Source organism: Mustelus asterias, unplaced genomic scaffold (genome assembly GCF_964213995.1).
Source record: "Mustelus asterias unplaced genomic scaffold, sMusAst1.hap1.1 HAP1_SCAFFOLD_196, whole genome shotgun sequence".
Classification (NCBI taxonomy): domain Eukaryota; kingdom Metazoa; phylum Chordata; class Chondrichthyes; order Carcharhiniformes; family Triakidae; genus Mustelus; species Mustelus asterias.
Genome location: NW_027590189.1, coordinates 376,751 through 398,053, shown reverse-complemented (window position 1 = coordinate 398,053; position 21,303 = coordinate 376,751). Strand labels below are relative to the sequence as shown.

The window sequence follows — 21,303 nt, the reverse complement described above, 5'->3', positions numbered from 1 at the left end:
TGAGAGCTTGTTCTTAAAGTATCGCCTGCCATTCTCTGCAATCCCTCCTTCAGAGTTTGAACAGCTCTTTCTGTGAGACCATTTGTAGCCAGATGAAACGGTGCAGTACGCACATGGTGTAGACCATTCCTTTACAGGAATTCCTGAAACACCTCACTTGTAAACAGAGTGTCGTTATCTGAAACAAGCCAATCTGGTAACCCAGGGCTTGCGAAAATTTGACAGAGCTTCTCTATTGTCACAGGAGCCGGAATATTACTCATGGTCTGTGCTTCCAACCATTTTGAATGCACATTTACAACAACCAAACACATGTGATTCATGAAAGGTTCCCCAAAGTCCACATGTCTGGACAACGGCCTATCAGGCCACTCCCAAGGATGAATTGTGTTGGAGGGAATGAACTCAGAAGAATCATAAGAACATAAGAAATAGGAGCAGGAGTAGGACATCTGGCCCTTCGAGCCTGCCCCGCCATTCAACAAGATCATGGCTGATCTGAAGCGAATCAGTTCCACTTACCCGCCTGCTCCCCATAACCCCTAATTCCCTTATCGATCAGAAAACTATCTACCCGCGATTTAAACATATTCAACGAGGAAGCCTCCACCACTTCAATGGGCAGAGAATTCCAGAGATTCACTACCCTCTGAGAGAAGAAGTTCCCCCTCAACTCTGTTCTGAACCGGCCCCCCCCCCTTATTTTGAGGCTGTGCCCTCTAGTTCTGGTTTCCCTTCGAAGTGGAAAGAATCTCTCCACCTCTACCCTATCCAGCCCCTTCATTATCTTATATGTCTCTATAAGATCACCCCTCATCCTTCTAAACTCCAACGAGTACAGAACAATCTGTTTAATCTCTCCTCATAAGCTACACCCCTTATCTCCGGTATCAACCTGGTGAACCTTCTCTGCACTCCCTCCAAGGCCAATATCTCCTTTTGCAAATAAGGGGACCAAAACTGCACACAGTACTCCAGTTGCGGCCTCACCAGTGCCTTGTACAGTTGTAGCAAGACCTCCCTGCTTTTATATTCTATCCCCCTCGCGATAAAGGCCAACATTCCATTTACCTTCTTGATCCCCTGCTGCCCCTGCAGACTGAGGTTTTGCGATTCGTGCACAAGGACCCCCAGGTCCCTCTGCACAGTCGCACGATGTAATTTTTCTCCATTTAAATAATATTCCAATTTACTATTATTTCTTCCAAAGTGGATAACCTCACATTTGCTAACGTTATATTCCATCTGCCAGATCCTCGCCCACTCGCTCAGCCTATCCAAATCTCTCTGCAGATCATTCAGCACTCAATCCTGATTCAATCGACAAACAATTTATTGAGTTATTCAGTCCCAGTGGGGAGAAGCCACAGGGGCTGACCATGTGCAACTCCACCCAACAAAGAAAACCATCAATTCTTATACAGTTACTCAGCTCATCCCAGCTGGACACAATCCAATCAGAATGATAATAGATTACATTAATTATATATCGGTGCAATGAAATTAGTATCTGGGCATTATGGGGTTTTGTGATCACCTCATGAACAGATAGGTGCCCCATCATGATGTTTTCCAGACCCCCTTATCTACTATCCTTGGGCTTTCTTTGGTACCAGACTCCCTTGGTTTGAAAAGGGGTGGATTAAAAGTTCTCAAATGGACATCAGCACCCTTCCTTTGTTTTAATCTAACGACCACACGGTCTGGGAATCATTTCTATTTAATAATCTCACATTTTAAACTTTTTCCTTCAGTATCCAATTCTAGAATTTTCCTTTTCATTGTGTCAATTGCATCAGGAATAAATCTTTGGACCTGACAGGAAGTTTAACCCAAGATCAATCCAACACAGGATTGGTCAGAATCATTTCACATGTCCCAAATTTTAAATAACCATTACAAATTAAAACTCTCATTCTCACATGTGTGAATTGTATCCGGATTAAAATTCCCGCATGTTTAGTAAAATATCCTGGAATCCTGTCTCTGGCCAGTAAATATGGCACTGTAAGAAGTCTCACAACACCAGGTTAAAGTCCAACAGGTTTATTTGGTAGCAAATACCATAAGCCTTCGGAGCAGAGCTCCTTCGTCAGATGGAGTGGTCTCTGTTCTCAAACAGGGCACAGACACAGAAATCAAATTACAGAATACTGATTAGAATGCAAATCTCTACAGCCAGCCAGGTCTTAAATGCACAGACAATGTGGGTGGAGGGATTCTGATCAGTATTCTGTAATTTGATTTCTGTGTCTGTGCCCTGTTTGAGAACAGAGACCACTCCATCTGACGAAGGAGCTCTGCTCCGAAAGCTTATGGTATTTGCTACCAAATAAACCTGTTGGACTTTAACCTGGTGTTGTGAGACTTCTTACTGTGCTTACCCCAGTCCAATGCCGGCATCTCCACATCAGTAAATATGGCTCCAGGTTCATAACTTCTGAACAAAAAAACTTTGTTAATTACAGTTCCCTTTTTAAAATCTGTTTGATTTAAATCACAGATAGAAAACCTCAAAGCTTGAAGCATTCAACCCACAAATATTATCCATACACCAGCAGAGAAACTTCGCACGTGCTTTACAACAATAACTGAAATAAATTCCTTAAGCGTTCTTGTAGTTCTCTTTTTAAACTCCCAGAAATACCTTTAATTGAAGACTCGAGACAAGGTTAATTCCCCAGATAAACTTTAACAAATGCAGTTGTGGAAGTAATTGAGAGCAGAAACAATAACAACACAATCCAATCCCTGAAATCACTCGTGAACATGTTGGTGTCTCAGCAGCTTGGATGAAACTCTGAAGCCCTTCCCACACATAGAGAAGGTAAACGGTTTCTCCTCAGTGTGAACTCGCTGGTGTCTCCGCAGGCTGCATAAGTCAGTGAATCCCTTCCGACACTGAGAGCAGGTGAACTGCCTCTCCCCAGTATGAGCTTGCTGGTGTCTTTGCAGGCTGCGTAACTGAGTGAATCGTTTCCCACTCTGGGAGCAGGTGAATGGTCTCTCCCCAGTGTGAACTCGCTGGTGTCTCCGCAGGTTGGATAATCGAGTGAATCCCTCCCCACACTGAGAGCAGTTGAATGGCCTCTCCCCAGTGTGAACTCGCTGGTGTGTCCGCAGATTGGATAGCCGAGTGAAACCCTTCCCACACTGAGAGCAGGTGAATGGCCTCTCCCCAGTGTGAACTCGCTGGTGTCTCTTCAGGTGGGATGACCGAGTGAATCCCTCCCCACACTGAGAGCAGGTGTACGGCCTCTCCCCAGTGTGGCTGCGCTGATGAGCTTCCAGCAGAGATGGGTATCTGTATCTCTTCCCACAGTCTGCACATTTCCATGGTTTCTCCATGGTGCAGGTGTCCTTGCCTCTCTCTTGGGTGGATAATCAGTTGAAGCCTCATCCACACATAGAGCACACCGAGTACAGTCTCTCCCCGCTGTGAATGCTGTGACATTTATTCAGGCTGTGGAACTGGTTAAAGCTCTTTACAGTAAGAAGTTTAACAACACCAGGTTAAAGTCCAACAGGTTTATTTGGTAGCAAAAGCCACACAAGCTTTCGAAGCTCTAAGCCCCTTCTTCAGGTGAGTGGGAATTCTGTTCACAAACATCTTTGCAGGCTGCGTAACTGAGTGAATCGTTTCCCACACTGGGAGCAGGTGAATGGTCTCTCCCCAGTGTGAACTCGCTGGTGTCTCCGCAGGTTGGATAATCGAGTGAATCCCTCCCCACACTGAGAGCAGTTGAATGGTCTCTCCCCAGTGTGAACTCGCTGGTGTGTCCGCAGATTGGATAGCCGAGTGAATCCCTCCCCACACTGAGAGCAGTTGAATGGTCTCTCCCCGGTGTGAACTCGCTGGTGTGTCCGCAGATTGGATAATCGAGTGAATCCCTCCCCACACTGATAAAGCTCTTTAGTCAGTGCACTGGAACAGCGCACATCCGGTCCTCCAGGCGTTGCCATTGGTCAATGTGCCGCATGTCGACAATGAGGGGGCGGAGCCCGGGCCCACGTGGGGGTGGGCGGGGCTTTGACCGCCAGCCGCGCTGAGCTGGTGTCCAATCCGCAGTGTGCTGCTTCTGTAACCAGTGATATTGCTGCCAATGGGACACTGTGTGCTGGGAACGCCCCTCTGAGTCATTGTGACGGCACAATGGAGCCCTGCCTGAATCAGCCAATAGCAATCACTCTGCTCCGCGGTGACGTCTCCGGGTTCAGGCGCGCGGACCCGGGAGCCCCGCCCCCACCCATTGTTCCCCCAGCCTGTACATTCCACACATTGTTAGTCCAGTCAGATAGACATATATCTGTCTGGCCGCCTGCATGGAGATTTCCAGCTGTGTGTGTCCAGGACAGGAAGCAGTGAGCATGGATCTGTCAATATATAGAACGGGGGGCAAGGGTTTGATCAGCAGAGAGCCAGCATTGAATCAGTGGACCGAATGGCCCCATTCTAGACCTTAACGTTTGACTGATCTAAGGAGAGAAATTTCAGCTGCTCCAGTCTCTCCAACTGAATTGCCTCATCATAGAATTGTACAGTGCAGAAGAGGCCCTTCAGCCCATCGAGTCTGCACCCACACACAACTGACCTCCCACCTTATTCCATTTACCAGCCCATAGCCTTAAATGTTCTGATTTGCCAAATGCTGATCCAGGTACTTTTTAATGATGCGAGATGCCATTCTCACAAATCTCCTCTGCACCTCTCTAAGAACTTCACATCTTCCCTAAAGTCTGAGGGCCATATATCAGATCCCATTCTCAAGGGATAGAATTGAACAGAAGGGAAGTTATGTTTGACTTGATTAGAAGCATGGCTATACTGCGCTGGGAATACTGTCATCATTTGTGATCTCCATTTAGAATCATAGAATCCCTCCAATGTGGAAGGAGGCCATTCAGCCCACTAAGTCTGCAATGACTCTCCGAAAGTTCATCCCAGCCAGGTCCACCCCACCCTATTCTTGTAACCCCACGTATTTGCCACAGCTAATCCACCTAATCTGCACATCTTTGGACTGTGGGTGGAAACCAGAGCACCTGGAGGAAACGCATGCAGACATGGGAAGAATGTGCAAACTCCACACAGACAGTGACCCAAGGCCAGAACTGAACTCAGATCCCTGACGCTGTGAGGCAGCAGTGCTAACCACTCTAGAAATGGATGCACTGGAGAAGGGGCAACAAAGATTCACAAGAATAATCCCAGAACTGAGAGCATTTAGCCCTCAGGAAAGGCTGGGGCTGCTGATTGTTACAAAGACATTATCAGTTTAAATTAGGTTTATTTTTGGTCTTTTATTCTGTTCCAATTTGGCTGTACGCTGCCCAATTCTGGATCCCAAATTGTCCTTTTAAAGGGTTAGAATTTGGCAGAGACATAACCATCAAGCAAAGAGTCAGACACCAAATCAGTCAATTGTATCAAAGTTTATTGATTATATGCAACTTTTGGAAACTGATGATGGGATGTCGGGTAAAGTTTACTCATAAATGATACTCTCCCAACTCCACACTTTTAAATCCAAGAGAAGTGGATGACAACGTGAACTCCTGGGGCTTACAGAGAAACAGTCACTGCTTCCCAGAAGCACAGATAGCACCTTCCTGGGGTTTCGACGGCAGGGAACCCATCACTGAACCAGTCCCCGGACTAACTACTCATCTTTTTTTAATTCATTCGTGGGACATGAGCGTCGCTGGCTGGTTAGCATTTCTTGTCCATCCCTAGTTGCCCTTGAGAAAGTGGTGGTGAGCTGCCTTCTTGAATCGCTGCAGTCCATTTGCTGTGGGTTGACTCACATTGCCATTAGGGGGGGAATTCCAGGATTTTGTCCCAACGACTGCGAAGGAACAGCGATATATTTCCAAGTCAGGATGGTGAGTGACTTGGAGGTGAACTTACAGCTGGTGGTGTTCCCATGTATCTGCTGCCCTTGTCCTTCTAGATGGAAGTGGTTGTGGGTTTGGAAGGTGCTGTCCAAGGATCTTTGGTGAATTGCTGCAGGGCGTCTTGTACACACTGCTGCTACTGAGCGTCGGTGGTGGAGGGATTGAATGTTTGTAGATGTGGTGCCAATCAAGCGGGCTGATTTGTCCTGGATGGTGTCAAGCTTCTTGAGTGTTGATGGAGCCGCACCCATCCAGGCAAGTGGGGAGTATCCCATCAAACTGCTGACTTGTGCCTTGTAGATGGTGGATAGCCCTCTGGGGAGTCAGGAGGTGAGTTACTTGCCACAGTATTCCAAACCTCTGACCTGCTCTTATAGCCACTGTGTTTATGTGGTGAGTCCAGTTGAGTTTCTGGTCAATGGTAACCCCAACGATATTAACAGTGGGGGATTCAGTGATGGTTACACCATTGAATGTTAAGGGGCAGTGGTTCGAGTGTCTCTTATTGGCGATGGTCATTGCCTGGCATTTGTGTGGCATGAATGTTATTTGCCACTTGTCAGCCCAAGCCTGGATATTGTCCAGATCTTGTTGCATTTGAACATGGACTGCTTCAGTATCTGAGGAGTCACGTATGGTGCTGAACATTGTGCGATCATCGGCGAACATCCCCATTTCTGACCTTATGATGGAGGGAAGATCATTGATGAAGCAGCTGAAGATTGTTGGCCTAGGGCACTACCCTGAGGGACTCCTGCAGAGATGTCATGGAGCTGAGATGACTGACCCTCCACAACCACAACCATCTTCCTATGTACCAGGTACGATTCCAGCAAGCGGAGAGTTTGCCCCAGATACCCATTGATTCCAGTTTCACTCCGGCTCCTTGATGCCACACTCGGTCAAATGTGGCCTTGATGTCAAGAGCTGTCACTCTCACCTCACTTCAGGAATTCAGCTGTTTTGTCCATGTTTGGACAAAGGCTGTAATGAGGTCAGGAGCTGAGTGACCCTGGCGAAACCCAAACTGGGCGTCACTGAGCAGGTTATTGCTGAGCAGGTGCTGCTTGATAGCACTGTTAATGACCCTTCCATCACTTTACTGATGATCGAGAATTGATTGATTGGGCGGTAATTGGCCGGGTTGGATTTGTCCTGCTTTTTGTGTACAGGACATACCTGGGCAATTTTCCATATTGTTGGGTAGATGCCAGTGTTGTAACTGTACTGGAAGAGCTTGGCTAGGGGAGCGGCAAGTTCTGGAGCACAAGTTTTCAGTACAAAGAAGAACAACAAAGAACAATACAGCACAGGAACAGGCCCTTCGGCCCTCCAAGCCTGCGCCGCTCATGTGCCCAACTAGATCATTCGTTTGTATCCCTCTATTCCCAGTCTGTTCATGTGGCTATCTAGATAAGTCTTAAACGATCCCAGTGTGTCCGCCTCAATCACCTTGCTTGGTAGTGCATTCCAGGCCCCCACCACCCTCTGTGTAAAATACGTCCCCCTGACATCTGTGTTGAACCTTGCCCCCCTCACCTTGAACCCGTGACCCCTTGTGTTCGTCACCTCCGACCTGGGATAAAGCTTCCCAGTATTAAAGTACTATTGCCGGAATGTTATCAGGGCCCATTGCTTTTGCAATATGCAGTGCCTCCAACCATTTCTTGATATCACGTGGAGTGAATCAAATTGGTTGGAGACAGGCATCCGAGATGCTGGGGACCACTGGAGGAGGCCGAGATGGATCATCTCCTCTTCCCTGAGCTTTATTGGAAACTACCTTCATGTTGATAGGAGGAAGCTCGACTATCCCTGAAGATCCAAACCACTTCTCCCACACTCCATGTTCACAAAGGTGGATCCCTCTTTTTACACCCAAAAGATGTTGTGAGCCTACCTGAGGCAAGTGGTTGGAAACGGCTAAGAGGTCTATAATTGTCAATCAAGTCAACTCCATTGCTTCCAGTTAATCACTGGTCTTCAACTTAGGACAATGCCTTCCTTTCAGCTATGCCTGTTATCTTGATGTCTTTACAGGAATACCATTCATTCAGACAGACTCAACAGTCAAGGACAGTGTGTGTGTTCCTGATAGGGAGAGAGTCCAAGGCTCATCCCATTTCTTTCCCAGCTCTGACACCACCTTAATGTCCTCATAAGAAAAGCTGATGGAGAAATACAGAAATATCCTAAAGTGACTTCTCATTAACTGCTGATTATTAATAACTTATCCTTCAATTGAAACTTAACTGAGCTTCACTATTTGGTCAGTCGCCTGTTTCTGGCTGATTCCTATTGATGTAATAACCCTTCATGAATACATGTGAGTGATTATACTGAACATTAAACGGCTTCTTATCTCTGTGCGAGAACAAAATGACATTTTGACCTTTCATTGCTGTGAATGTAACTGGAATTAAACTGAAAATGGTTGGGTTTCACTAAAATCTAGCGTGCAGACTTAGTTACACGACTGGCCTGGCCCTGTGCTGTAGACTCAATGGAACGGAGACAAATGTAGTTATTTTAGATCTACCTGTAGTGGTGGAAAAACACTATTTATTATCCAGGAAAAAAGAAATATCCTTCATCAGCTTTTGTGGATCATTTCAGTGGAAATGTGCTCTCCCAGGCTCAAAGAGCATCAGCCCACTGGAAGCAAAGTTGTGAGACCGGCCAGTCCAGCAGAAAGAAACCCTCCGACCCTCCCACTTCACCTACTGTCAGAATGAACATGGTTCAGTCCTGGATGTGATCAACAGCAGCAATAACAGCAGAATCCAACTCCTGTCATCACTTGCAAACTCGCTGGTGTCTCAGCAGGTGGGATGACTGAGTGAATCCCTTCCCTCACACAGAGCAGGCGAACGGCCTCTCCCCAGTGTGAACTCGCTGGTGTGTCAGCAGATGAGATGAATCAATAAATTTCTTCCCACAGTCAGAGCAGATGAACGGCCTCTCTCCAGTGTGAGATCGCCGGTGTCTCAGCATGTTTGATCGCAGAGTGAATCCCTTCCCACACACAGGGCAGGTGAATGGCCTCACCCCCAGTGTGAGCCCGCTGGTGGTTCCACAGGGTGAAAACATCCCTGAATCCTTTCGCAAAAGCAGAGCAGCCAAAGGGCCTCTCTCCTGTGTGAACCCGCTTGTGTATCAGTAAGTTTGATGGCTGCGTAAATCCCTTCCCGCACTCCGAGTAAGTGAAAGGTCTCTCCCCAGTGTGAACTCGCTGGTGAATCTGCAGGTTGATGAACTGAGTGAATCCTTTCCCACACACGGAGCAGATAAAAGGTCTCTCTCTGGTGCGGACTCGCTTGTGTGTTAGCAGGTTTGATGATTCAGTGAATCCCTTTCCACACTCAGGGTAGGTGAATGGCCTCTCCCCAGTGTGAACTCGCTGATGTCTCAGCAGGCTGGAAGACTGAGTAAATCTCTTCCCACGTTCAGAGCAGGTGAACGGTTTCTCCCCGGTGTGAATTACCTGGTGTTTCAGCTGGCTGGATAACTGAGTGAATTCCTTCCCACACTCTGTGCATTTGTACGGCCTCTCTCCAGTGTGAACTCGCTGGTGCATCCGCAGGATGTTTAACTCAGTGAATCCATTTCCAGACTGAGGGCAGGTGAACGGTCTCTCCCCGGTGTGACTGCGCTGATGGGTTTCCAGTGCAGATGGGAACTGGAATCCCCACCCTCAGTCTCCACATTTCCACGGCTTCTTCATGGTGCGGATGTCCTTGTGACTCTTTGATTTGATTCATTATTGTCACATGTATTAGTATGCAATGGAAAGTATTGTTTCTTGCGCGCTATACAGACAAAGCATACTATACACAGAGAAGGAAAGGAGAGGATGTAGAATGTAGTGTTAGTTATAGCTAAGGTGCAGAAAAAGATCTCCAGGTTTGACGATCAGTTGAAGCCTCATCCACACACAGAACACGGGTACAATCTCTCCCCGCTGTGAATGCTGTGATGTATTTTCAGGCTGTGTAACAGGTTAAAGCTCTTTCCACACTCAGTGCACTGGAACACTCTCACTCGGGTGTGTGTGTGTCTCAGTGCTTTTCAAGTCACACCAACGATTAAAGTCTTTTGAAGCAGACAGAACAGAGAAACATTTCATAGAATCATAGAAACCCTACAGTGCAGAAGGAGGCCATTCGGCCCATCGAGTCTGCACCGACCACAATCCCACCCAGGCCCTACCCCCACATATTTACCCACTAATCCCTCTAACATACGCATTTTAGGATTCTAAGGGGCAATTTTTAACCTGGCCAATCAACCTAACCCGCACATCTTTGGACTGTGGGAGGAAACCAGAGCACCCGGAGGAAACCCACGCAGACACGAGGAGAACGTGCAAACTCCACACAGACAGTGACCCGAGCCGGGAATCGAACCCAGGACCCTGGAGCTGTGAAGCAGCAGTGCTAACCACTGCGCTACCGTGCCGCCCTTCTAGATTCAAAGGCCGATGATATTCAGGTCCCAATGAATTAAGAGACTCTGTCAGATGTTGTCTTTCGTCTGTCAATTCTCGCCTTCTGATATCCTGTAAAAGAAGTTTACAAAATACATCAGTGTCAGCACTGGATAGAAATTCAAAACAGACAATTCTAGTTTTGATGGAACATTCTTTCCTCTCTCATTCCCCAAAAATCATAAATCTCCATCCCACTCATTCTCCCTCCATTCTCACTCTGCTGTATCTAATATTCACCCTCCCAATTCTCCTGAAGGGACCAATTCTTGCTGACCAATAGATCCATGCTCACTGATTTTATATATGTTTATTGGACTAAAAACCGATGTAATACACAGTACTGTGTTACTGGATACATGGGGGATGTGCAGAATAACTTGATTTCAGCAGCATGTGGAAGTGGAGGTAGATGGCACCAGAAGGAAATAAACTGACAAATTTACTTGCAACGGGGATATGGAGGGGGGGACTGGGACTGACTGAATGTAACCAGTACTTGAAAATTATAAGGGTCGAGAAAGGATAAACAGAACTGACATGTTTCCCATAGCAGAAGGTGCGATTACCAGGGAGTGTAGGTTTAACACAGAAAATGACAGAGCTCAAGAGTCTGATGAAGGGTCAACCAGACTTTAACGTTGGTTCTATTCTCTCGCCACAGATGCTGTCAGACCTGCTGAGATTTTCCAGCATTTTCACTGTTTTTTTGTTCAGATTGCAGCATCTGCAGTATTTTGCTTTTCACATAGATTTAAAGTGACTGGTGGACAGTTTACAGGGGACAGGAGGAAAAACCTTTTCTCCCAGGTCGGCATCTCAAATTCAGCCCAAGGTGAGATGAAGCTGAAACGAGAGTCGGCATGGACTCGAGTTACTGAATGAACTCCTTCTGTGCTGTAATGACTCTGACTGGAAACATACAGCATAGCTACAGTATTATATTACTAAACTAGAAATAATCATAAATGTATTTCATTACAGAACTACAAATAATATATCTAATCTGTATCATATAATAACACTAGATATATCTCTGTCCTATATTAATTTACTGTCCCCTTAAATGTCAGCCATCTCCTGGGGAAACCAGCCCTTTAATTTAATAACATTCGGAAAGAGATCATCATTTTAGCCAGACAAATCAATGTGTCAAGCTGAGGGAGCAAAGGATGTCAATGCATTTAAAATAGAGAGAGAGACCTGGGCCAACCTTTCCAGAGTCTGCAGCCTCCCTGGATTCACTTATTTTCCTTCAGTAGCTGCAAGTCCCCAATTTCCCCCCAGAATGAGAAAAGAAATGGAAAGGGGGAGAAAAGAAAGTGTTTTACTCACAGATGTTGCCCTCTTTTTAGGTCAAACCAAATAAACAAACTCAGATTAAGTCAGGACAGATTTTGGAGACAGGAAGAGGTTTCAATCTTCATTCACACAAAGCCCGCGCTCTGATTGGCTGGAGGACCACAGTCCTTCCGGTCCTCCAACTCTTCGCATTGGTCAACACCTCAGCCTGAAGGTCAGACTTTGGGCTCGACCCCACATATGCGCCGCTTCCCCTCCCCATGCTCAGTCCCTGGTCACCTCCCGCGCGGCAGATAGAGCGGTTTCCCAGCGCGGGGGAGTGAGAGAGCTGCGGCCGCCATTACGCATCTGGAGCCCTGTCTCCAAACTTCTGAGACTGGGATGGCAAGTGGGAGTTGGGGGGGGGGGGGGGGGAAGGGGGTGCGCAGTGACCCCACCTTGACGCTAAGTACATGTGGGGAGTCATTGGATTGGGTTGGGATGTCCCCTTAGCAAAACAGTTTATTAACTTCTGGTGGAACGATTTAGCCTCCCAACTCCTGGGAATTAGTCCTTAAATTGACAAATGCCCCTTCCAACACGCCCTTCCCCCAACTTCCTCTCCGCCTTCTCACTTCCCCGTCCACCTCACCCCGTCACCCTTCCCCATCTCCTCCTACCTTCCCCCCTCCATCCCTCTCACCATCTCCCCCCTCTCTTTACCTGTCCCCCTTCTCCCGACACCCCTCCCCCTCGGACCACCCCTCCATCCACCAACCTCCCACTGCTTCCCATTCCACCCCACCCTCCCCTCAACTTCCACCCCCACCTTCCCCGTCCCTTTCCACCCACCACCCTCCCCACCCTCTCTCCTTGGAGAGAACATTCTTAATTAACCTATGGAGGCAAGATAGGAATTTTCATTCTAAAGTTCCTATCTGACCTCTGTCGGTTTATTATTAAAACTTCACCCAAAGTCTTGTTTGTAATCTGGAAACTGTTTGTTCCTCAAACAAGTAAACAACCTTGCTGATATGAGAACCTTGATGTGGAGCATTTGACTAACCTGTTTTCACAGTATACATCAGTAGTTCCTAAACTTTTTCCACTGGGTCGCACTTTCGGAACAAAAATTTGCTTGCGCCACACCGAATTCTTTATTGATAAGAAATACATTCATAGAACATAGAACATAGAACAGTACAGCACAGAACAGGCCCTTCGGCCCACGATGTTGTGCCGAGCTTTATCTGAAACCAAGATCAAGCTATCCCACTCCCTATCATCCTGGTGTGCTCCATGTGCCTATCCAATAACCGCTTAAATGTTTCTAAAGTGTCTGACTCCACTATCACTGCAGGCAGTCCATTCCACACCCCAACCACTCTCTGCGTAAAGAACCTACCTCTGATATCCGTCCTGTATCTCCCACCACGAACCCTATAGTTATGCCCCCTTGTAATAGCTCCATCCACCCGAGGAAATAGTCTTTGAACGTTCACTCTATCTATCCCCTTCATCATTTTATACACCTCTATTAAGTCTCCCCTCAGCCTCCTCTGCTCCAGAGAGAACAGCCCTAGCTCCCTCAACCTTTCCTCATATGACCTACCCTCCAAACCAGGCAGCATCCTGGTAAATCTCCTCTGCACTCTTTCCAGCGCTTCCACATCCTTCTTATAGTGAGGTGACCAGAACTGCACACAATATTCCAAATGTGGTCTCACCAAGGTCCTGTACAGTTGCAGCATAACCCCACGGCTCTTAAACTCCAACCCCCTGTTAATAAAAGCTAACACACTATAGGCCTTCTTCACAGCTCTATCCACTTGACTGGCAACCTTTAGAGATCTGTGGATATGGACCCCAAGATCTCTCTGTTCCTCCACAGTCTTCAGAACCCTACCTTTGACCCTGTAATCCACATTTAAATTTGTCCTACCAAAATGAATCACCTCACATTTATCAGGGTTAAACTCCATTTGCCATTTTTCAGCCCAGCTTTGCATCCTATCTATGTCTCTTTGCAGCCTACAACAGCCCTCCACCTCATCCACTACTCCACCAATCTTGGTGTCATCAGCAAATTTACTGATCCACCCTTCAGCCCCCTCCTCTAAGTCATTAATAAAAATCACAAAGAGCAGAGGACCAAGCACTGATCCCTGCGGCACACCGCTAGCAACCTGCCTCCAATCCGAAAATTTTCCATCGACCACCACCCTCTGTCTTCGGTCAGACAGCCAGTTACCTATCCAATCGGCCAACTTTCCCTCTATCCCACACCTCCTCACTTTCATCATAAGCCGACCATGGGGGACCTTATCAAACGCCTTACTAAAATCCATGTATATGACATCAACTGCCCTACCTTCATCAACACACTTAGTTACCTCCTCAAAAAATTCTATCAAATTTGTGAGGCACGACTTGCCCTTCACGAATCCGTGCTGACTATCTCGGATTAATCCGCATCTTTCTAAATGGTCGTAAATCCCATCCCTAAGGACCCTTTCCATCAATTTACCAACCACCGAAGTAAGACTAACCGGTCTATAATTACCAGGGTCATTTCTATTCCCTTTCTTAAACAGAGGAACAACATTCGCCATTCTCCAGTCCTCTGGCACCATCCCCGTGGACAGCGAGGACCCAAAGATCAGCGCCAAAGGCTCTGCAATCTCATCCCTTGCCTCCCACAGAATCCTAGGATACATTTCATCAGGCCCAGGGGACTTATCGACCTTCAGTTTATTCAAAACTGCCAAGACATCCTCCCTCCGAACATCTATTTCCTCCAGCCTATTTGCCTGTAACACCTTCTCTTCCTCAAAAACATGGCCCCTCTCCTTGGTGAACACTGAAGAAAAGTATTCATTCATCACCTCGCCTATCTCTACTGACTCCATACACAAGTTCCCACTACTGTCCTTGACCGGCCCTAACCTCACCCTGGTCATTCTTTTATTCCTCACATAAGAGTAAAAAACAAAATTCAAAAACAAAAAAAACAACTCCTCGCAGTGCTTGATTCATAACATAGAACACAACTACTTTATAATATCATGGGACATTCAGAAAGTATAAAACAATGCTTGTTTAAACCATGTTTAAATGTTTCTTTGATTGTCCTTGAATCTTCCCGCCACACTTGCCATCCTCTCTCGCCGTACCAGTGTGGCGCGCCGCATCCTTTGGGAACACTGGTCTACATTAACGATTTGGAGGAAGGAACTGAAGGCACCGTTTATAAGTTTGTAGATGATACAAAGATATGGAGAGGGACAGGTAGTATTGAGGAAACAGGAAGGCTGCAGAAGGGCTTGGACAGGTTAGGAGAGTGGGCAAAGAATTGGCAGGTCGAATACAATGTGGAAAAGTGTGAGGTTATGCATTTTGGAAGGAGGGATGGAGGCATAGACTATTTTCTAAATGGGAAAATGCTCAGGAAATCAGAAAGACAAAGGGAGTCATTGTTCAAGATTCTCTTAAGGCTAACATTCAGTCAGCAGTTAGGATCGCAAATGCAATGTTAGCATTCATGTTGAGAGGGCTAGAATACAAGAGCAGGGATGTACCTCTGAGACTGTATAAGGCTCTGGTCAGACCCCATTTGGAGTATTGTGAGCGGTTTGGACACCATATCTAAGGAAGGATGTGCTGGCCTTGGAAAGGATCCAGGGGAAGTTCACAAGAATGATCCCTGGAATGAAGAGCTTGTCGTATGAAGAACGGTTGAGGACTCTGGGTCTGTACTCGTTGGAGTTTAGAAGGATGAGGGAGGATCTTATTGAAACTTACAGAATACTGCGAGGCCTGGATAGGGTGGACGTGGAAAGGATGTTTCCAAAAGTAGGAAAAACTAGAACCAGAGGGCACAACCTCAGGCGAAAGGATCGTCCCTTTAAAACAGAGATGAGGAGGAATTTCTTGAGCCAGAGAGTGGTGATCCTGTGGAACTCTTCACTGCAGAAAGCTGTGGAGGTCAGGTCATTGAGGGATAGATAGGTTCTTGATTGATAAGGGGATCAGGGGTTATGGGGAAAAAGCAGGAGAATGGGGAATGAGAAAAAAAATCAGCCATGATTGAATGGTGGAGAAGACTCGATGGGCCGAGTGGCCTAAGTCTGCTCCTATGTCTTATGGTCTTATGTGATTTTACTCTAATGCAGGAGTATTACGTCTATCACCCCTTTTACTAAATCTATTAATTCACTCTGACATTTCCCCCCTTTTGTTCATTGGCCTTGTCCAAGGTAGCCAACTTCCTTTCCCTTTACAATCTTCTTCTCACAACTAATTTTTAGATATAATTGAAGCGGTATAATTGGATATAAAAGCAGTGATAACATATAATTGCTGTATAAATTGCATAGATTCAAAAAGATTCTCAAGCTGTCCCTTAACCTGCTCCATCTTGTAATAATTCTTATTCAGTATTATTTCTCCCTCGCCTTTATTTGTCCCAATCCAAAATCCTTTTTACTTTAATTTGTTCTTCCAGTCAGTTTCTCTGGAGTTTGAGTCAGTGCCTTGATCATTTCAAAATGATTTCTTACTCTTCAGGCCACATTAACCATTTCATGTCACGCTGTTAGTCAAGCAGCTGAGAAAGTCCTATTTGAATCATAGAATCATTGCAGTGCAAAAGGAGGCCATTTGGCCCATCGAGTCTGCACAGACCACAATCCCATCCAGGGGCTATCTGCATAACAACACTTATTTCCCCTGCTCGTCTCCCTGACACTAAGAGGCAATTTACGATGGCCAATCAACTTAACCTGCATATCTTTGGAGTGTAGGAGTAAACCGGAGCACCCGGAGGAAACCACGGCGAGGATGTCTGTGTGGAGTTTGTACAATCACCCGAGGCCGGAATAGACACGGGTCCCTGGCACTGTGAGGCAGCCATTGTGCCACCATGCCACCCTTCATTCTTCAGTACAGCTGCACCATGTACTCTTGGATGTTAGTTCATTCCCAATTTACAAACCACTTCTGCAATCACACATAAGTGTTCCAATTCCATCTTCAATCCTCTGTTGGAGCCTCACCTTAAAATGCCATGTTCACACATTTCCCTACCTATTAAATGTTGTCTCTCATGTTGTTATTTATCAGAGAGTGTTCTTTTGTCCTGCTTGTTGGCATCTCTCTGCCCTCCCCGACTTGCGCCCCCCCCGACTTGCGCCCCCCCGACTTGCGCCCCCCCCCGACTTGCGCCCCCCCGACTTGCGCCCCCCCGACTTGCGCCCCCCCTGACTTGCGCCCCCCCCGACTTGCGCCCCCCCTGACTTGCGCCCTCCCCGACTTGCGCCCCCCCCGACTTGCGCCCCCCTGACGTGCGCCCCCCGACTTGCGCCCCCCCCCCGACTTGCGCCCCCCCCGACTTGCGCCCCCCCGACTTGCGCCCCCCCCGACTTGCGCCCCCCCGACTTGCGCCCCCCCCGACTTGCGCCCCCCGACTTGCGCCGCCCCCGACCTGCCCCCCCCCGACCTGCGCCCCCCCCGACCTGCGCCCCCCCCGACCTGCGCCCCCCCCCCCGACTTGCGCCCCCCCCGCTTCCCATCTCCAGCTGTTCCCCCCAACTCCTTTCCCACAGACCCAAAACCCGCTGCTGAATCTCCCTCTTCCTCCCCTTACTGCCAATGCCCTATAGATTCCTCTCTCGGCTCAATCCCCCCCGAACCCCTCTCCTGAACCCACTCCCAATCCTTTTAAACCCGCCACCCTCAGTCTCTCACCCCCAAATTCCCCTCCCCCCCGCCTCCAGCCTCCCCCCAAAACCCCTCCTTAAATCCCCACTCCAGAAACCCACTCTAAATCCCTCCACGTACACACCTCTCATCTCACTCGGCCCCCTTCCCCGATCCTCTCTGCCCCTCCCCCCGAGCCTCTCTGCCCAATCTTCTCCAATCCCACTCTAATCACCCCCCCACTCACTCTCTCTCAGGAACTCACCGCCAAAGCCCTCTGAGCCCCTCCCAATCCTTCTCAACCCGCTGCCCTCAATCTCCACTAATTCCCCCCCCCAAAACTCCTCTTTCCCCCACCTGATTCCCCCTGTCCCTCTGCCCGATCTCCTTTAATCCGACTCTGTAAGCACCCCCTCCCCCCGCTCAATCTCTCTGACACCCACTGCCAATTTGACTCTCAGCCCCCTGAATCCTCCAAGTTCCTGCCCCAAATCCTCAGCTCCCCCCCCAAAGGCTCCCTTTGCCCCCCCTGCCAAAATCAAGCCACCCAATCCTTCCTCAGTCCTCCCCACCCCTGAATCCCTCTGAGTCACCCCCCCCCGCTCCGAATCGCTCGACACCCCCCCAATTCTAACCCTGATGCAAGGCTCCACCCTAAATCCCTCTCTGAATTTCCCCCCTCCCAAATCCCTATAAATCCACCCCGCCCTCAATCCCTTTCCCTCCACCCCGACTCGCCCCCCCCGCTAACTCCCTCTGACTCCCTACCCCATCCAGACCCTCCCCAAAGTCTAAGCCCCTGAGATTCCTCTAGAATGCCCCCTGAATGTCTCCCGAGATCACCCCCACCCTCGCCACATTCCTCTGCCCCCGAATCCTGCTCCCTCTCCAATCCCACCCCTTCAATCTGTCTGAGCACCAAACCATGTCTTTTAATCCCCGTAAACCCCCCAATCCCTCCTGTATCCCTCAGACCCCCAGAAATCCCCCTCTAAGCCCCCCCTTCCCGAATCCCCCTCAATTCCCCCCGATTCCCTCCCTCTCAGCCCCGCTAAATCCCAAAGTCCCCATGAGACCCTTAAATCCCCGAATCCCTCTAATTCCCGACCACAATCCCTGAGTCTCCCCCTACATCCCTCTCCACTCTCCCCCTTTAATCCCCCTCAATTCCCCCCCCCCCCCCCACTCCAGCCAAATCTGTCGTCCCTCCTCACAATCCCTCTAAATCTCCCGATCCTTCCCTCTGAGCCCCGTATCCCTCTAAGTTCCCCTCTTTCCCCCCCCCCCCCCCCGCCCCTCTCAACCTGGCAAATTCCCACTCCCTCCCTGTGAACAGCCTCTGGACTGACAGATCCCCCCCCTTTCTAATTAGTACCCCCCCTCCCACCGCGCGTCCATCCCCGTCCACCACCCCCCTGTAAACAGCTCCTGGTGGAGTTGGATGTGGAAACTCTGCCCATTTTAAACATTAACGTTCAAATGACTAATTCCCTTGACACTGAGCAGCCTGTGTTATAACATCCCCCACCCCCATCCTGTACAACAGACCCCCTGTCTGATTCCCCCTCCCCCCTCCTCCATTTCCCCCTTTCTCTGATAACCCCTGACTCTGGTCAGCCTGTGTTATAATATTGCCCCCACTTGTACAACAGCCTCCCCCACCGGCCCCTTCCCTCTCTGTCTAATAGCCCCTGGCTCTGAACAAGCCCCTGTATTACACACTCCCCCCTTTCAGCAGTGCTGGATCCCTCTGAATTGCCCCCGATTCCCTCCCTCTGCGTTCCTGGGCCTTTGCTGCTTGTGAACAGCAAACCCGTGATCTGGCCCGTCCCCCACGAGAGAGCAGAGAGAGAGATATAAGAGACAGAGAAGCAGAGATATAGAGATGGAGATAGAGAGAATGCTGCTGTAATTCAGACAGAATGATTCACAGAGAGGGGGAAGCAGATAGAGAGAGGGAAGCGATAGAGAGAGAGATAAGAGACAAATAAAAGCAGAGTTAAAGTTAACATTTTATTTGTTAATCACAAGTAGGCTTACATTAACACTGCAATGAAGTTATTGTGAAAAGATATAGAGATGGGGAGTGAGAGAGAATGCTGCTGTACTTCAGACAGAATGAGTTACAGAGAGGGAGCAGAGATAGACAGAGGGGGGAGCAGAGATAGAGAGAGAGACGGAGAGGAGGCTGCTGTGATTGAGATAAAATGATCCACAGAGAGAGAGATGTCCAGAGAGGCTGAGATACAAAGTGAGATGTCGAGATAAATAGAAAGTGGGGCTTTGGCAAGACAGAGTGACAAAGTTTCAGAGAGAGTGAAAGATAGAGAGAAGGAGAGAAAAAGGGAAAGATGCTGCCATTGTGAGAGGCTGAGGTATAAAGGATGGGGAGAGACAGGGATTGGAAAGATGTGGAGAAACAGTTCTGAGGATGGGGGAGTTGCACAGACAGAGCTTCAGGGAGAGGGATTGAAATCTGTGGGATTACATTGGAGCAGGGATCACTGGGAATACCCCCCTCCCCCTGACACACAGACCACTAACCCTCCGTGTAAAAGCCCCACCAGTCTATCTGTGAATAAAAATGAACGACAAAGACACGGGGACTTTTATTAATATTTTTCTCTCTGGTTATAGCTCTTGTCCGAGGATTCCTCACGGCAAAACTATTCGCTCTCTGCATCGCCAAAGTTTCCAAAGGAATTCTCCTTGGAAGAGAGAAAGAGAAAATAAAGTGAAATTTGATTAAACACAAAACAAAAGCTGATTAAAAACAATAAAAGGCACAGCAAGATCCCAGGACTTGCTGAAATTCACAATCTCACTGGGGGGGGTGGGGGAAACATTCATTTTCACCTCCTCATTATTAAACCCTGACAAAATGGGAACACGTTTCAAATGAAATGAACTTCCAACTGCCTCCTGACTGTCCCGATATTGAATTTATTAAACACGTCAAAGTATTCTGGGGGCTTTACTCCAGAGACAGGCCAGTGAATAAACACAGGAGGCCCCAATGAAGTTCCCACTTCTATCAGTCACCTCTCCCCCCCCCCTCTGTTTCTCCCTCTCCGTCTCCTACACACTTCCCCCAGATCTATATCTGTCCAATACCCCGTCTCTGGATAACCTGTCCTGATCTCTGCTCTGTTTCTCTCTCTCGAGGTGAATCTGGATTGAAATGCTCTCTCTAAGTTTCTGTCTGACCGTTTAAAATGAAACTCACAATCAAGGGAAATGAGAGGGGGGCGGGTGCAGGAAAATCCACAATCCCACCCTGAAGCGGCTGCTTCACATTTTATTGAACCATTGAATTCAGCCACTTAAACCCTGTTGGGGAATTAAGCGAATGCAAAAGTGCTGCTGAGATTTATAGAACAGTATAGCACAGAACAGGCCCTTCGGCCCACGATGTTGTGCCGAGCTTTTTCTGAAACCAAGATCAAGCTATCCCACTCCCTATCATCCTGGTGTGCTCCATGTGCCTATCCAATAACCGCTTAAATGTTCCTAAAGTGTCTGACTCCACTATCACTGCAGGCAGTCCATTCCACACCCCAACCACTCTCTGCGTAAAGAACCTACCTCTGATATCCTTCCTGTATCTCCCACCACGAACCCTATAATTATGCCCCCTTGTAATAGCTCCATTCACCCGAGGAAATAGTCTTTGAACGTTCAATCTATCTCTCCCCTTCATTTTATAAACCTCTATTAAGTCTCCCCTCAGCCTCCTCCGCTCCAGAGAGAACAGCCTGAGCTCCCTCAACCTTTCCTCATAAGACCTACCCTCCAAACCAGGCAGCATCCTGGTAAATCTCCTATGCACTCTTTCCAGCGCTTCCACATCCTTCCTATAGTGAGGCCATGAAGTGCGGCCTAGTCACAGAGGCTGCATTATTCCTCAGGTAGAAAGAACAAACCCCCCTCTCTCCCACCCCCCA

The 21,303-nt window shown here is 48.2% G+C and overlaps 1 protein-coding gene across 1 annotated transcript; it reads right to left on the bottom strand.

Annotated features, from left to right (window-relative positions):
* Positions 1 to 2,757: 2,757 nt before the first annotated feature.
* Positions 2,758 to 11,945, bottom strand: LOC144485502 (uncharacterized). The gene is made up of 3 exons (XM_078203647.1): positions 11,886 to 11,945; positions 8,944 to 9,211; positions 2,758 to 3,323 (listed from the first exon to the last, which is right to left on the bottom strand). The coding sequence occupies exons 1-3, from the start codon at positions 11,943 to 11,945 to the stop codon at positions 2,758 to 2,760; spliced, it is 894 nt and encodes a 297-aa protein (XP_078059773.1).
* Between the last annotated feature and the right edge of the window lie 9,358 nt (positions 11,946 to 21,303).

What these genes read in the sequence shown, in the direction of transcription:
- LOC144485502 (XM_078203647.1), bottom strand. Translation starts at nt 11,945, where the DNA reads ATGGGGAGGGGAAGCGGCGCATATGTGGGGTCGAGCCCAAAGTCTGAC. An exon ending in AGTCTGACCTTCAGGCTGAG is followed by an intron (nt 9,212 to 11,885) that starts GTGTTGACCAAT and finishes CTAACACACAAG; the next exon opens with CGAGTCCGCACCAGAGAGAG. An exon ending in CCAGCGGGCTCACACTGGGG is followed by an intron (nt 3,324 to 8,943) that starts GTGAGGCCATTC and finishes GGAAATGTGCAG; the next exon opens with ACTGTGGGAAGAGATACAGA.